Source organism: Heptranchias perlo, unplaced genomic scaffold (genome assembly GCF_035084215.1).
Source record: "Heptranchias perlo isolate sHepPer1 unplaced genomic scaffold, sHepPer1.hap1 HAP1_SCAFFOLD_397, whole genome shotgun sequence".
NCBI lineage: Eukaryota > Metazoa > Chordata > Chondrichthyes > Hexanchiformes > Hexanchidae > Heptranchias > Heptranchias perlo.
Window position 1 is genome coordinate 205,001 of NW_027139409.1, and position 16,384 is coordinate 221,384.

Consider the following 16,384-nt stretch of genomic DNA (forward strand, 5'->3'; position numbering starts at 1 on the left):
GCTGCACTGTGGGAGGGTCGGTACTGAGGGAGCGCCGCACTGTCGGAGGGTCAGTACTGAGGCAGCGCCGCACTGTCGGAGGGTCGGTACCGAGGCAGCGCCGCACTGTCGGAGGGGCCGTCTTTCGGACGAGACGTTAAACCGAGGGCCCCGTCTGCCCCTCCCGGGTGGGTGTAAAAGATCCCACGGCCCACTATTGGAAGAAGAGCAGGGGGGTGGGGGAGCTCTCCCCGGGGGTCCTGGGGCCGAGATTTATCCCTCGACCAACATCGCTGAAAAAAAAGAATCGATTAACCGGGGCATTGGCCGCGGGATCTTACTGTGCGCAGAATGGCCGCCAGTGACGTACGAAGGTACAAAATCGCGGGGGGGCGGGAGGAGAGGGGACGGAGAGGAGGGAGAGGGTAACGGAGGGAATTCCGGTTTCTTTCCCGGCCGCTCGGGTGACGTGTGCCGATCTTTGCTCCCCCCCCCCCCCCCCCCGCCCCTCCTGCAGGCGGCCGCGGCGGAGGTGATGCTGACCAGCTTCGCCCAGGTGGGCTACGATGAGCAGAGGTACATCCACGTGTCGCAGGCGACCAATCAGTTCCAGAAGGCCAAGGTGAGCCCAGGGAGAGCGGGACGGCGAGAGACCCCCAGTTCCGTTCCCCACCCCGCCACGCCCTACGAGGCCCTCCACCCCCACCCCCACCAGGAGATGACGCCCAGTCCCCTCCGTCCACCGGTTCACTGACCCCCCCCCACTCCCTCCCTCAGCGCTCTCCTCGATCGCGGAGCGAGACGGGGAAAGAGTAGGAGCGGGTGGATGGTGCGCGAGGTCGGTTTATCTCAATTACGTTTCTGTAGCCTCTTTGGCATCCCCGAAGGCGTCCAACAGCAGCGTAGAAGACAGGCTCAAACTCCAGACCGGGCCACCTGAGGAGATATTAGGACAGGAAATTTGGGTCAAAGAGGGAGGGTTTAAGGAGGGTCTTAAAGGAGGAGGGGGGAGAGGTTCAGGGAGGGAATTCCAGAGCTCGGGGCCCGGGCGGCTGAAGGCACGGCCGCCAATGGTGGAGCGAAGGGGATTGGGGGGGGATGGACAAGAGGCCGGAATCGGAGGAGGGCAGAGATCTCGGAGGGTTTGTCGGGGGCTGGAGGAGGCTACAGAGATAGGGAGGGAGGAGGGGGGGTGGGGGGCGAGGGGCCACGGAGGGATTTGAACAGGAGGATGGAGAACTTTAAAATCGAGGCGTTTGGGGGACCGGGAGCCGATGTGCGTCCAGCGAGCACAGGGGAGGCGGGGGGCGGAGGGAGGGGGTGACGGGTGAACGAGTTCGGATGCGGAGACAGCGGACGAGTTGATGGTTACGGAGGGGCGAAGGTTGGGGCAGGCCGGGAGAACATTGGGACGGAGACGAGCCTGGAGTGGACCCAAAAAGGGCCGCGGACGAGGATTTCAGCCGGGACGGGCGATGTTCCAGAGGTGGGAGCAGGCGGCCTTGGTGATGGAGCGGAGAGGGAGGTCAGAAGCTGAGTTCAGGGCGCGTGACGGTTAATTCCCAAGGCCTGGGGTGGCTGGGTGAGAGGGGCGCATTGGAGCCCAGCGGAGAGGAACATATTTTGTGGTTTCAGGGGGTCCGCCTCACGCTCCGCGCCCACCCCCCGCCTTTCAAGATTGCTATCGACGGCCCAGATCCCCCCCCCCCCCTCCTCCCCCTGCTAATGTGACCTCTTCCTCTGCCGCCATCAGGTCAACACAAGGGTTGAGATAGTTCAAGAGTTCAACCCTCTGCCGATTATTGTGGGGAGCACGATTGGAGGGCTCGTCCTGCTCGCTATCCTGGCTGGAATTCTTTATAAGGTAAGCATGCGACAGTGGGGAGAGAGAGAGAGAAGACACTGCCTCCGATAGCTGTCTGGGCGGGTGTTTTTTTATTATTCGCTCATGGGATGCGGGCGTCGCTGGCGAGGCCGGCATTTATTGCCCATCCCCAATCGCCCCTTGAGAAGGTGGTGGTGAGCCGCCTTCTTGAACCGCTGCAGTCCGTGTGGTGACGGTTCTCCCACAGTGCTGTTAGGAAGGGAGTTCCAGGATTTTGACCCAGCGACGATGAGGGAACGGCCGATAGATTTCCAAGTCGGGATGGTGTGTGACTCGGAGGGGAACGTGCAGGTGGTGTTGCTCCCATGCGCCTGCTGCCCTTGTCCTTCTAGGTGGTAGAGGTCGCGGGTTTGGGAGGTGCTGTTGAAGAAGCCTTGGCGAGTTGCTGCAGTGCATCCTGTGGATGGTCCACACTGCAGCCACAGTGCGCCGGTGGTGAAGGGAGTGAATGTTTAGGGTGGTGGATGGGGTGCCAATCAAGCGGGCTGCTTTGTCCTGGATGGTGTCGAGCTTCTTGAGTGTTGTTGGAGCTGCACTCATCCAGGCAAGTGGAGAGTATTCCATCACACTCCTGACTTGTGCCTTGTAGATGGTGGAAAGGCTTTGGGGAGTCAGGAGGTGAGTCACTCGCCGCAGAATACCCAGCCTCTGACCTGCTCTTGTAGCCACAGTATTTATGTGGCTGGTCCAGTTAAGTTTCTGGTCAATGGTGACCCCCCAGGATGTTGATGGTGGGGGATTCGGCGATGGTAATGCCGTTGAATGTCAAGGGGAGGTGGTTGGACTCTCTCTTGTTGGAGATGGTCATGCCTGGCACTTGTCTGGCGATTCCCACGCCCGCTGTTGGAGGAAGAGATGAGGGAGGGGAGTTGTCCTCAGTGCCCGTTCCTCCCTCAACCAACAACCAAACCCAAGGCAAACTGGGCCATTCGTTTCATCCCAGTTTGTGGGGATCATGCTGTGCTCATTGGCTGCCGCCTTTCCTACATAAGTCATTGGCTGCAAACATCGGGGTTATTCATTGGCTGCGGAGTGTTTCGCGATGTGTCGGAGAGACCTTGATCATGACAACAATTTCTTGCATTAGACGGGGCCTTTAACAGAGTAAAAACCTCCCCAAGGCCCTTCACTGGAGCGTAAATCAGACACAATCTGACCCCGGGGCCACAGGAGGAGATATCGGGACAGGTGTCCAAAAGCTCGGTCAACGAGGGAGGGTTAAAGGAGGGTCTTAAAGGAGGGGGGAGAGGGGGGGAAGAGAGAGGGGGAGGAAGAGAGAGAGGGAGGAAGAGAGAGAGGAAGGCGAGGGGGAAGACAGAGGGAGAGGAAGGCGAGGGGGAAGACAGAGGGAGGGAAGGCGAGGGGGAAGACAGAGGGAGAGGAAGGCGAGGGGGAAGACAGAGGGAGGGAAGGCGAGGGGGAAGACAGAGGGAGGGAAGGCGAGGGGGAGACAGAGGGAGGGAGAGAGAGAGGGAGGGAGGGAAAGAGAGAGATGGAGGGGCAGAGAGACGGAGTGAGCAAGAGGGATGGAGGGAGAGGGAGGGAGATGGAGAGAGGGAGGGAGGGAGGGGGAGGAAGAGAGACGGAGGGAGAGCGAGGGGGAGGGAGAGAGGGGAGAGAGAAGGAGCGAGCCAGAGGGAGGGAGGGAGAGAGATGGGGAGGGAGAGAGGGGAGAGAAGGAGCGAGCCAGAGGGAGGGAGGGAGGGATGGAGGGAGAGAGAGAGGGAGGGAGGGAATTCCAGAGCTCAGGGCCCAGGCGGCTGAAGGCACGGCCGCCAATGTTTAAAAACAGACTCTGTTCGACCGAGCGCTCCCCGAGAGCGCGCCTGACGGACAGCGTCTCACGTCTCCGACCCTTCTCCCTTCCCATCGCAGGCCGGTTTCTTCAAGAGAGGCTACAAGGACATGTTGCAAGAGGAAGAAGGAGATGAGTCGGCAGCCGCCGGCAGTCCGGGCCGAGGAGGGGATGGGAGAGTAGCGAGCCCGCAAAGCCAAGTCGAGAACTGCCCCCGTCCCCACCCCGAAAGATCGGACGCTGCATGGGGTGGAGGGGTCGAGATAACCCCACGGACAGAAGGGGCTTCGTGGGGGTAGATGGGGAGCTGTTTGTGAATATTGGCAAAGGGGTCTGAGGGCTGAGTTCTGGGGCGAATAACAGCTGTTCAATGTCTCCCACCCGACCCCCCCCCAACTTCTCTCAACCCCTGGATCGGATATCCCCCTACCCCTCGCTGTGTGAACCCCAATAAAGAGACTCTCGCTGTCTGAACCCCAATAAGAGACTCTCGCTGTCTGAACCCCAATAAAGATAATCTCGCTGTCTGAACCCCAATAAAGAGACTCTCGCTGTCTGAACCCCAATAAAGAGACTCTCGCTGTCTGAACCCCAAAAAGAGACTCTCGCTGTCTGAACCCCAATAAAGAGACTCTCGCTGTCTGAACCCCAATAAAGAGACTCTCGCTGTCTGAACCCCAAAAAAGAGACTCTCGCTGTCTGAACCCCAAAAAAGAGACTCTCGCTGTCTGAACCCCAATAAAGAGACTCTCGCTGTCTGAACCCCAAAAAAGAGACTCGCGCTGTCTGAACCCCAATAAAGAGACTCTCGCTGTCTGAACCCCAATAAAGAGACTCTCGCTGTCTGAACCCCAATAAAGAGACGCTTGCTGTCTGAACCCCAAAAAAGAGACTCTCGCTGACTGAACCCCAATAAAGAGACTCTCGGTGTCTGAACCCCAATAAATAGACTCTCGCTGCGTGAACCCCAAAAAAGAGACTCTCACTGTCTGAACCCCAATAAATAGACTCTCGCTGCCTGAACCCCAATAAAGAGACTCGCGCTGTCTGAACCCCAATAAAGAGACTCTCGCTGTCTGAACCCCAAAAAAGAGACTCTCGCTGTCTGAACCCCAAAAAAGAGACTCTCGCTGTCTGAACCCCAAAAAAGAGACTCTCGCTGTGTGAACCCCAAAAAAGAGACTCTCGCTGTCTGAACCCCAAAAAAGAGACTCTCGCTGTCTGAACCCCAATAAAGAGACTCTCGCTGTCTGAACCCCAATAAAGAGACTCTCGCTGTGTGAACCCCAATAAAGAGACTCTCGCTGTCTGAACCCCAATAAAGAGACGCTTGCTGTCTGAACCCCAAAAAAGAGACTCTCGCTGACTGAACCCCAATAAAGAGACTCTCGCTGTCTGAACCCCAATAAAGAGACTCTCGCTGTCTGAACCCCAATAAAGAGACTCTCGCTGTCTGAACCCCAATAAAGAGACTCTCGCTGTGTGAACCCCAATAAAGAGACTTGCGCTGTGTGAACCCCAAAAAGAGACTCTCGCAGTGTGAACCCCAATAAAGAGACTCTCGCTGTCTGAACCCCAATAAAGAGACTCTCGGTGTCTGAACCCCAATAAATAGACTCTCGCTGCGTGAACCCCAAAAAAGAGACTCTCACTGTCTGAACCCCAATAAATAGACTCTCGCTGCCTGAACCCCAATAAGAGACTCGCGCTGTCTGAACCCCAATAAAGAGACTCTCGCTGTCTGAACCCCAAAAAAGAGACTCTCGCTGTCTGAACCCCAATAAAGAGACTCGCGCTGTGTGAACCCCAATAAATGGACTCGCGCTGTCTGAACCCCAATAAAGAGACTCTCGCTGTCTGAACCCCAAAAAAGAGACTCTCGCTGTCTGAACCCCAATAAAGAGACTCGCGCTGTGTGAACCCCAATAAATGGACTCTCGCTGTCTGAACCCAAAAAGAGACTCTCGCTGTCTGAACCCCAAAAAAGAGACTCGCGCTGTCTGAACCCCAATAAAGAGACTCTCGCTGTCTGAACCCCAATAAAGAGACTCTCGCTGTCTGAACCCCAATAAAGAGACTCTCGCTGTCTGAACCCCAATAAAGAGACTCTCGCTGTCTGAACCCCAATAAAGAGACTCGCGCTGTGTGAACTCCAATAAAGAGACTTGCGCTGTGTGAACCCCAATAAAGAGACTCTCGCTGTCTGAACCCCAATAAAGATAATCTCGCTGTCTGAACCCCAATAAAGAGACTCTCGCTGTCTGAACCCCAAAAAAGAGACTCTCGCTGTGTGAACCCCAATAAAGAGACTGTCGCTGTCTGAACCCCAATAAAGAGACTCTCGCTGTCTGAACCCCAATAAAGTATCTTACTGTGTGAACCCCAATAAAGAGACTCGCGCTGTGTGAACCCCAATAAGAGACTCTCGCTGTCTGAACCCCAATAAAGAGACTCTCGCTGTCTGAACCCCAATAAAGAGACGCTTGCTGTCTGAACCCCAATAAAGAGACTCTCGCTGTCTGAACCCCATAAAGAGACTCTCGCTGTCTGAACCCAATAAAGTCTCTCGCTGTCTGAACCCCAATAAGAGACTCTCGCTGTCTGAACCCCAAAAAAGAGACTCTCACTGTCTGAACCCCAATAAATAGACTCTCGCTGCCTGAACCCCAATAAAGAGACTCGCGCTGTCTGAACCCCAATAAAGAGACTCGCGCTGTCTGAACCCCAATAAAGAGACTCTCGCTGTCTGAACCCCAAAAAAGAGACTCTCGCTGTCTGAACCCCAATAAAGAGACTCGCGCGGTGTGAACCCCAATAAAGAGACTCTCGCTGTCTGAACCCCAAGAATGAGACTCTCGGTGTCTGAACCCCAATAAATAGACTCTCGCTGTCTGAACCCCAAAAAAGAGACTCTCGCTGTGTGAACCCCAAAAAAGAGACTCTCGCTGTCTGAACCCCAAAAAAGAGACTCTCGCTGTCTGAACCCCAATAAAGAGACTCTCGCTGTCTGAACCCCAATAAAGAGACTCTCGCTGTGTGAACCCCAATAAAGAGACTCTCGCTGTCTGAACCCCAATAAAGAGACTCTCGCTGTCTGAACCCCAATAAAGAGACTCTCGCTGTCTGAACCCCAATAAAGAGACTCTCGCTGTCTGAACCCCAATAAAGAGACTCTCGCTGTCTGAACCCCAAAAAATAGACTCTCGCTGTCTGAACCCCAATAAAGAGACTCTCGCTGTCTGAACCCCAATAAAGAGACTCTCGCTGTCTGAACCCCAATAAAGAGACGCTTGCTGTCTGAACCCCAATAAAGAGACTCTCGCTGTCTGAACCCCAATAAAGAGACTCTCGCTGTCTGAACCCCAATAAAGTCTCTCGCTGTCTGAACCCCAATAAAGAGACTCTCGCTGTCTGAACCCCAATAAAGAGACTCTCGCTGTCTGAACCCCAATAAAGAGACTCTCGCTGTCTGAACCCCAATAAAGTCTCTCGCTGTCTGAACCCCAATAAAGAGACTCTCGCTGTCTGAACCCCAAAAAAGAGACTCTCACTGTCTGAACCCCAATAAATAGACTCTCGCTGCCTGAACCCCAATAAAGAGACTCGCGCTGTCTGAACCCCAATAAAGAGACTCTCGCTGTCTGAACCCCAAAAAAGAGACTCTCGCTGTCTGAACCCCAATAAAGAGACTCTCGCTGTCTGAACCCCAATAAAGAGACTCTCGCTGTCTGAACCCCAATAAAGAGACTCTCGCTGTCTGAACCCCAAAAAATAGACTCTCGCTGTCTGAACCCCAATAAAGAGACTCTCGCTGTCTGAACCCCAATAAAGAGACTCTCGCTGTCTGAACCCCAATAAAGAGACTCTCGCTGTCTGAACCCCAATAAAGAGACTCTCGCTGTCTGAACCCCAATAAAGTCTCTCGCTGTCTGAACCCCAATAAAGAGACTCTCGCTGTCTGAACCCCAAAAAAGAGACTCTCACTGTCTGAACCCCAATAAATAGACTCTCGCTGCCTGAACCCCAATAAAGAGACTCGCGCTGTCTGAACCCCAATAAAGAGACTCTCGCTGTCTGAACCCCAAAAAAGAGACTCTCGCTGTCTGAACCCCAATAAAGAGACTCGCGCTGTGTGAACCCCAATAAAGAGACTCTCGCTGTCTGAACCCCAATAAAGAGACGCTTGCTGTCTGAACCCCAATAAAGAGACTCTCGCTGTCTGAACCCCAATAAAGAGACTCTCGCTGTCTGAACCCCAATAAAGTCTCTCGCTGTCTGAACCCCAATAAAGAGACTCTCGCTGTCTGAACCCCAAAAAAGAGACTCTCACTGTCTGAACCCCAATAAATAGACTCTCGCTACCTGAACCCCAATAAAGAGACTCGCGCTGTCTGAACCCCAATAAAGAGACTCGCGCTGTCTGAACCCCAATAAAGAGACTCTCGCTGTCTGAACCCCAAAAAAGAGACTCTCGCTGTCTGAACCCCAATAAAGAGACTCGCGCGGTGTGAACCCCAATAAAGAGACTCTCGCTGTCTGAACCCCAAGAATGAGACTCTCGGTGTCTGAACCCCAATAAATAGACTCTCGCTGCGTGAACCCCAATAAAGAGACTCTCGCTGTCTGAACCCCAATAAAGAGACTCTCGCTGTGTGAACCCCAATAAAGAGACTCTCGCTGTCTGAACCCCAATAAAGTCTCTCGCTGTCTGAACCCCAATAAAGAGACTCTCGCTGTCTGAACCCCAAAAAAGAGACTCTCACTGTCTGAACCCCAATAAATAGACTCTCGCTGCCTGAACCCCAATAAAGAGACTCTCGCTGTCTGAACCCCAAAAAAGAGACTCGCGCTGTCTGAACCCCAATAAAGAGACTCTCGCTGTCTGAACCCCAATAAAGAGACTCTCGCTGTCTGAACCCCAATAAAGAGACTCTCGCTGTCTGAACCCCAATAAATAGACTCTCGCTGCCTGAACCCCAATAAAGTGACTCTCGCTGTCTGAACCCCAATAAAGAGACTCTCGCTGTCTGAACCCCAATAAAGAGACTCTCGCTGTCTGAACCCCAAAAAAGAGACTATCACTGTCTGAACCCCAATAAAGAGACTCTCGCTGTCTGAACCCCAATAAAGAGACTCTCGCTGTCTGAACCCCAATAAAGAGACTCGCGCTGTGTGAACCCCAATAAAGAGACTCTCGCTGTCTGAACCCCAATAAAGAGACTCTCGCTGCGTGAACCCCAATAAAGTATCTCACTGTGTGAACCCCAATAAAGAGACTCTCGCTGTCTGAACCCCAAAAAAGAGACTCTCGCTGTGTGAACCCCAATGGACTCTCGCTGTGTGAACCCCAATAAAGAGACTCTCGCTGTGTGAACCCCAATGGACTCTCGCTGTGTGAACCCCAATGGACTCTCGCTGTGTGAACCCCAATATAGAGACTCGCGCTGTGTGAACCCCAATAAAGAGACTTGCGCTGTGTGAACCCCAATAAAGAGACTCTCGCTGTGTGAACCCCAATAAAGAGACTTGCGCTGTGTGAACCCCAATAAAGAGACTCTCGCTGTGTGAACCCCAATAAAGAGATTCACGCTGTGTGAACCCCAATAAAGTGACTCGCGCTGTGTGAACCCCAATAAATAGACTCTCGCTGTCTGAACCCCAATAAAGAGACTCTCGGTGTCTGAACCCCAATAAAGAGACTCTCGCTGTCTGAACCCCAATAAAGAGACTCGCGCTGTGTGAACCCCAATAAATAGACTCTCGCTGTCTGAACCCCAATAAAGAGACTCTCGGTGTCTGTACCCCAATAAATAGACTCTCGCTGCGTGAACCCCAATAAAGAGACTCTCGCTGTCTGCACCCCAAAAAAGAGACTCGCGCTGTGTGAACCCCAATAAATAGACTCTCGCTGTCTGAACCCCAAAAAAGAGACTCTCGCTGTCTGAACCCCAATAAAGAGACTCTCGCTGTCTGAACCCCAATAAAGAGACTCGCGCTGTGTGAACCCCAATAAATAGACTCTCGCTGTCTGAACCCCAATAAAGATAATCTCGCTGTGTGAACCCCAATAAAGAGACTCTCGCTGTCTGAACCCCAAAAAAGAGACTCTCGCTGTCTGAACCCCAATAAAGAGACTCTCGCTGTCTGAACCCCAATAAAGAGACTCTCGCTGTCTGAACCCCAAAAAAGAGACTCTCGCTGTCTGAACCCCAATAAAGAGACTCTCGCTGTCTGAACCCCAATAAAGTGACTCGCGCTGTGTGAACCCCAATAAATAGACTCTCGCTGTCTGAACCCCAATACAGAGACTCGCGCTGTGTGAACCCCAATAAATAGACTCTCGCTGTCTGAACCCCAATAAAGAGACTCTCGGTGTCTGTACCCCAATAAAGAGACTCTCGCTGTCTGAACCCCAATAAAGAGACTATCACTGTCTGAACCCCAATAAAGAGACTCTCGCTGTCTGAACCCCAATAATGTAATGTGACTCAGTGCTATGTAGTCACCTGTCAGATAACTCAACTGAAGAGAACGCAGAGGGTCACATTATCCATCGTCGGGGCAGTCCACTGGAGTAACTCTGACCAGGTCAGCAAATACAGCGACGCAGGAGTAGGAGGAGGCCGTTCAGTCCATCCAGCTTGTTCCCCGCCATTCTATCCCATCCCTGCTGCTCTGTACCTCAACCCCATTTACCTGTACCCCTCCAAACCCACCAATAATCAGTCTTCAGTCAATTGGCCCGCACTGTCGGAGGGTCAGGACTGAGGGAGCGCCGCACTGTCGGAGGGTCGGTACTGAGGGAGCGCCGCACTGTCGGAGGGTCGGTACTGAGGGAGCGCCGCACTGTCGGAGGGTCAGTACTGAGGGAGCGCCGCACTGTCGGAGGGTCGGTACAGAGGGAGCGATGCACTGTCGGAGGGTCGGTACCGAGGGAGCGCCGCACTGTCGGAGGGTCGGTACTGAGGGAGCGCCGCACTGTCGGAGGGTCAGTACTGAGGGAGCGCCGCACTGTCGGAGGGTCAGTACTGAGGGAGCGCCGCACTGTCGGAGGGTCGGTACTGAGGGAGCGCCGCACTGTCGGAGGGTCGGTACTGAGGGAGCGCTGCACTGTTGGAGGGTCGGTACTGAGGGAGCGCCGCACTGTCGGAGGGTCGGTACTGAGGGAGCGCCGCACTGTGGGAGGGTCGGTACTGAGGGAGCGCCGCACTGTCGGAGGGTCGGTACTGAGGGAGCGCCGCACTGTCGGAGTGTCGGTACTGAGGGAGCGCCGCACTGTCGGAGGGTCGGTACTGAGGGAGCGCCGCACTGTCGGAGGGTCGGTACTGAGGGAGCGCCGCACTGTCGGAGGGTCGGTACTGAGGGAGCGCCGCACTGTCGGAGGGTCGGTACCGAGGCAGCGCCGCACTGTCGGAGGGGCCGTCTTTCGGACGAGACGTTAAACCGAGGGCCCCGTCTGCCCCTCCCGGGTGGGTGTAAAAGATCCCACGGCCCACTATTGGAAGAAGAGCAGGGGAGGGAGGGAGCTCTCCCCGGGGGTCCTGGGGCCGAGATTTATCCCTCGACCAACATCGCTGAAAAAAAGAATCGATTAACCGGGGCATTGGCCGTGGGATCTTACTGTGCGCAGAATGGCCGCCAGTGACGTACGAAGGTACAAAATCGCGGGGGGGGGCGGGAGGAGAGGGGACGGAGAGGAGGGAGAGGGTAACGGAGGGAATTCCGGTTTCTTTCCCGGCCGCTCGGGTGACGTGTGCCGATCTTTGCTCCCCCCCCCCCCCCCCCCGCCCCTCCTGCAGGCGGCCGCGGCGGAGGTGATGCTGACCAGCTTCGCCCAGGTGGGCTACGATGAGCAGAGGTACATCCACGTGTCGCAGGCGACCAATCAGTTCCAGAAGGCCAAGGTGAGCCCAGGGAGAGCGGGACGGCGAGAGACCCCCAGTTCCGTTCCCCACCCCGCCACGCCCTACGAGGCCCTCCCCTTCCCCCCACCCCCCAGGAGATGACGACCAGTCCCCTCCGTCCACCGGTTCACTGACCCCCCCACTCCCTCCCTCAGCGCTCTCCTCGATCGCGGAGCGAGACGGGGAAAGAGTAGGAGCGGGTGGATGGTGCCGAGGTCGGTTTATCTCAATTACGTTTGTGTAGCCCCTTTGGCATCCCCGAAGGCGTCCAACAGCAGCGTAGAAGACAGGCTCGAACTCCAGACCGGGCCACCTGAGGAGATATTAGGACAGGAAATTTGGGTCAAAGAGGGAGGGTTTAAGGAGGGTCTTAAAGGAGGAGGGGGGAGAGGTTCAGGGAGGGAATTCCAGAGCTCGGGGCCCGGGCGGCTGAAGGCACGGCCGCCAATGGTGGAGCGAAGGGGATTGGGGGGGGATGGACAAGAGGCCGGAATCGGAGGAGGGCAGAGATCTCGGAGGGTTTGTCGGGGGCTGGAGGAGGCTACAGAGATAGGGAGGGAGGAGGGGGGGTGGGGGCGAGGGGCCACGGAGGGATTTGAACAGGAGGATGGAGAACTTTAAAATCGAGGCGTTTGGGGGACCGGGAGCCGATGTGCGTCCAGCGAGCACAGGGGAGGCGGGGGGGCGGAGGGAGGGGGCGGTGATGGGTGAACGAGTTCGGATGCGGAGACAGCGGACGAGTTGATGGTTACGGAGGGGCGAAGGTTGGGGCAGGCCGGGAGAACATTGGGACGGAGACGAGCCTGGAGTGGACCCAAAAAGGGCCGCGGACGAGGATTTCAGCCGGGACGGGCGATGTTCCAGAGGTGGGAGCAGGCGGCCTTGGTGATGGAGCGGAGAGGGAGTCAGAAGCTGAGTTCAGGGCGCGTGACGGTTAATTCCCAAGGCCTGGGGTGGGCTGGGTGAGAGGGGCGCATTGGAGCCCAGCGGAGAGGAACATATTTTGTGGTTTCAGGGGGTCCGCCTCACGCTCCGCGCCCACCCCCCGCCTTTCAAGATTGCTATCGACGGCCCAGATCCCCCCCCCCCGTCCCCCTGCTAATGTGACCTCTTCCTCTGCCGCCATCAGGTCAACACAAGGGTTGAGATAGTTCAAGAGTTCAACCCTCTGCCGATTATTGTGGGGAGCACGATTGGAGGGCTCGTCCTGCTCGCTATCCTGGCTGGAATTCTTTATAAGGTAAGCATGCGACAGTGGGGAGAGAGAGAGAGAAGACACTGCCTCCGATAGCTGTCTGGGCGGGTGTTTTTTTTATTATTCGCTCATGGGATGCGGGCGTCGCTGGCGAGGCCGGCATTTATTGCCCATCCCTAATCGCCCCTTGAGAAGGTGGTGGTGAGCCGCCTTCTTGAACCGCTGCAGTCCGTGTGGTGAAGGTTCTCCCACAGTGCTGTTAGGAAGGGAGTTCCAGGATTTTGACCCAGCGACGATGAGGGAACGGCCGATATATTTCCAAGTCGGGATGGTGTGTGACTCGGAGAGGAACGTGCAGGTGGTGTTGTCCCCATGCGCCTGCTGCCCTTGTCCTTCTAGGTGGTAGAGGTCGCGGGTTTGGGAGGTGCTGTCGAAGAAGCCTTGGCGAGTTGCTGCAGTGCATCCTGTGGATGGTCCACACTGCAGCCACGGTGCGCCGGTGGTGAAGGGAGTGAACGTTAAGGGTGGTGGATGGGGTGCCAATCAAGCGGGCTGCTTTGTCCTGGATGGTGTCGAGCTTCTTGACTGTTGTTGGAGCTGCACTCATCCAGGCAAGTGGAGAGTATTCCATCACACTCCTGACTTGTGCCTTGTAGATGGTGGAAAGGCTTTGGGGAGTCAGGAGGTGAGTCACTCGCCGCAGAATACCCAGCCTCTGACCTGCTCTTGGAGCCACAGTATTTATATGGCTGGTCCAGTTAAGTTTCTGGTCAATGCTGACCCCCAGGATGTTGATGGTGGGGGATTCGGCGATGGTAATGCCGTTGAATGTCAAGGGGAGGTGGTTGGACTCTCTCTTGTTGGAGATGGTCATTGCCTGGCACTTGTCTGGCGATTCCCACGCCCGCTGTTGGAGGAAGAGATGAGGGAGGGGAGTTGTCCTCTGTGTCCGTTCCTCCCTCAACCAACAACCAAACCCAAGGCAAACTGGGCCATTCGTTTCATCCCAGTTTGTGGGATCATGCTGTGCTCATTGGCTGCCGCCTTTCCTACATAAGTCATTGGCTGCAAACATCGGGGTTATTCATTGGCTGCGGAGTGTTTCGCGATGTGTCGGAGAGACCTCGATCATGACAACAATTTCTTGCATTAGACGGGGCCTTTAACAGAGTAAAACCTCCCCCAAGGCCCTTCACTGGAGCGTAAATCAGACACAATCTGACCCCGGGGCCACAGGAGGAGATATCGGGACAGGTGTCCAAAAGCTCGGTCAACGAGGGAGGGTTAAAGGAGGGTCTTAAAGGAGGGGGGAGAGGGGGGGAAGAGAGAGGGGGAGGAAGAGAGAGGGGGAGGAAGAGAGAGAGGGAGGCGAGGGGGAGACAGAGGGAGAGGAAGGCGAGGGGGAGACAGAGGGAGGGAAGGCGAGGGGGAAGACAGAGGGAGGGAAGGCGAGGGGGAAGACAGAGGGAGGGAAGGCGAGGGGGAGACAGAGGGAGGGAAGGCGAGGGGGAGACAGAGGGAGGGAGAGAGAGAGAGGGAGGGAGGGAAAGAGAGAGATGGAGGGGCAGAGAGACGGAGTGAGCAAGAGGGATGGAGGGAGAGGGAGGGAGATGGAGAGAGGGAGGGAGGGGGTGGAACAGAGACGGAGGGAGAGCGAGGGGGACGGAGAGAGGGGAGAGAGAAGGAGCGAGCCAGAGGGAGGGAGGGAGAGAGGGAGGGAGAGAGAGGGGGAGGGAGAGAGGGGAGAGAAGGAGCGAGCCAGAGGGAGGGAGGGAGGGATGGAGGGAGAGAGAGAGGGAGGGAGGGAATTCCAGAGCTCAGGGCCCAGGCGGCTGAAGGCACGGCCGCCAATGTTTAAAAACAGACTCTGTTCGACCGAGCGCTCCCCGAGAGCGCGCCTGACGGACAGCGTCTCACGTCTCCGACCCTTCTCCCTTCCCATCGCAGGCCGGTTTCTTCAAGAGAGGCTACAAGGACATGTTGCAAGAGGAAGAAGGAGATGAGTCGGCAGCCGCCGGCAGTCCGGCCGAGGCCCCGGCCGCGGAGGGGATGGGAGAGTAGCGAGCCCGCAAAGCCAAGTCGAGAACTGCCCCCGTCCCCACCCCGAAAGATCGGACGCTGCATGGGGTGGAGGGGTCGAGATAACCCCACGGACAGAAGGGGCTTCGTGGGGGTAGATGGGGAGCTGTTTGTGAATATTGGCAAAGGGGTCTGAGGGCTGAGTTCTGGGGCGAATAACAGCTGTTCAATGTCTCCCACCCGACCCCCCCCCAACTTCTCTCAACCCCTGGATCGGATATCCCCCTACCCCTCGCTGTGTGAACCCCAATAAAGAGACTCTCGCTGTCTGAACCCCAATAAAGAGACTCTCGCTGTCTGAACCCCAATAAAGAGACTCTCGCTGTGTGAACCCCGATAAAGATAATCTCGCTGTCTGAACCCCAATAAAGAGACTCTCGCTGTCTGAACCCCAATAAAGTATCTTACTGTGTGAACCCCAATAAAGAGACTCTCGCTGTCTGAACCCCAATAAAGAGACTCTCGCTGTCTGAACCCCAATAAAGAGACTCTCGCTGCCTGAACCCCAATAAAGAGACGCTCGCTGTGTGAACCCCAATAAAGAGACTCTCGCTGTCTGAACCCCAATAAAGAGACTCTCGCTGTCTGAACCCCAATAAAGAGACGCTCGCTGTGTGAACCCCAATAAAGAGACTCTCGCTGTCTGAACCCCAATAAAGAGACTCTCGCTGTGTGAACCCCAATAAAGAGACTCTCGCTGTGTGAACCCCAATGGACTCGCGCTGTGTGAACCCCAATGGACTCTCGCTGTGTGAACCCCAATAAAGAGACTCTCGCTGTCTGAACCCCAATAAAGAGACTCTCGCTGTGTGAACCCCGATAGAGACTCGCGCTGTGTGAACCCCAATGGACTCTCGCTGTGTGAACCCCAATAAAGAGACTCTCGCTGTCTGAACCCCAATAAAGAGACTCTCGCTGTCTGAACCCCAATGGACTCTCGCTGTGTGAACCCCAATGGACTCTCGCTGTGAACCCCAATGGACTCTCACTGTGTGAACCCCAATATAGAGACTCGCGCTGTGTGAACCCCAATAAAGAGACTTGCGCTGTGTGAACCCCAATAAAGAGACTCTCGCTGTGTGAACCCCAATAAAGAGACTTGCGCTGTGTGAACCCCAATAAAGAGACTCTCGCGGTGTGAACCCCAATAAAGAGACTCTCGCTGTCTGAACCCCGATAGAGACTCGCGCTGTGTGAACCCCAATGGACTCTCGCTGTGTGAACCCCAATAAAGAGACTCTCGCTGTCTGAACCCCAATAAAGAGACTCTCGCTATCTGAACCCCAATAAAGAGACTCTCGCTGTCTGAACCCCAATAAAGAGACTCTCGCTGTCTGAACCCCAATAAAGAGACTCTCGCTGTCTGAACCCCAATAAAGAGACTCTCGCTGTCTGAACCCCAATAAAGAGACTCTCGCTGTCTGAACCCCAATAAAGAGACTCTCGCTGTCTGAACCCCAATAAAGAGACTCTCGCTGTCTGAACCCCAATAAAGAGACTCTCGCTGTCTGAACCCCAATAAAGAGACTCTCGCTGTCTGAACCCCA

At 55.6% G+C, this 16,384-nt stretch overlaps 1 protein-coding gene across 1 annotated transcript in view; it reads left to right on the plus strand.

Annotated features, from left to right (window-relative positions):
- The window catches only part of LOC137312153 (integrin alpha-X-like), a 16,000-nt gene extending 880 nt beyond the window's left edge, over nucleotides 1–15,120 (plus strand). The window contains exons 3-7 of the mRNA XM_067978839.1: nucleotides 497–601; nucleotides 1,733–1,843; nucleotides 11,459–11,563; nucleotides 12,693–12,803; nucleotides 14,706–15,120. Of these exons, the coding sequence (XP_067834940.1) occupies nucleotides 515–601; nucleotides 1,733–1,843; nucleotides 11,459–11,563; nucleotides 12,693–12,803; nucleotides 14,706–14,819 (528 nt within the window). The 5' untranslated portion in view covers nucleotides 497–514 and the 3' untranslated portion in view covers nucleotides 14,820–15,120. The remainder of the gene's footprint in view (nucleotides 1–496; nucleotides 602–1,732; nucleotides 1,844–11,458; nucleotides 11,564–12,692; nucleotides 12,804–14,705) is intronic.
- Nucleotides 15,121–16,384: the final 1,264 nt, after the last annotated feature.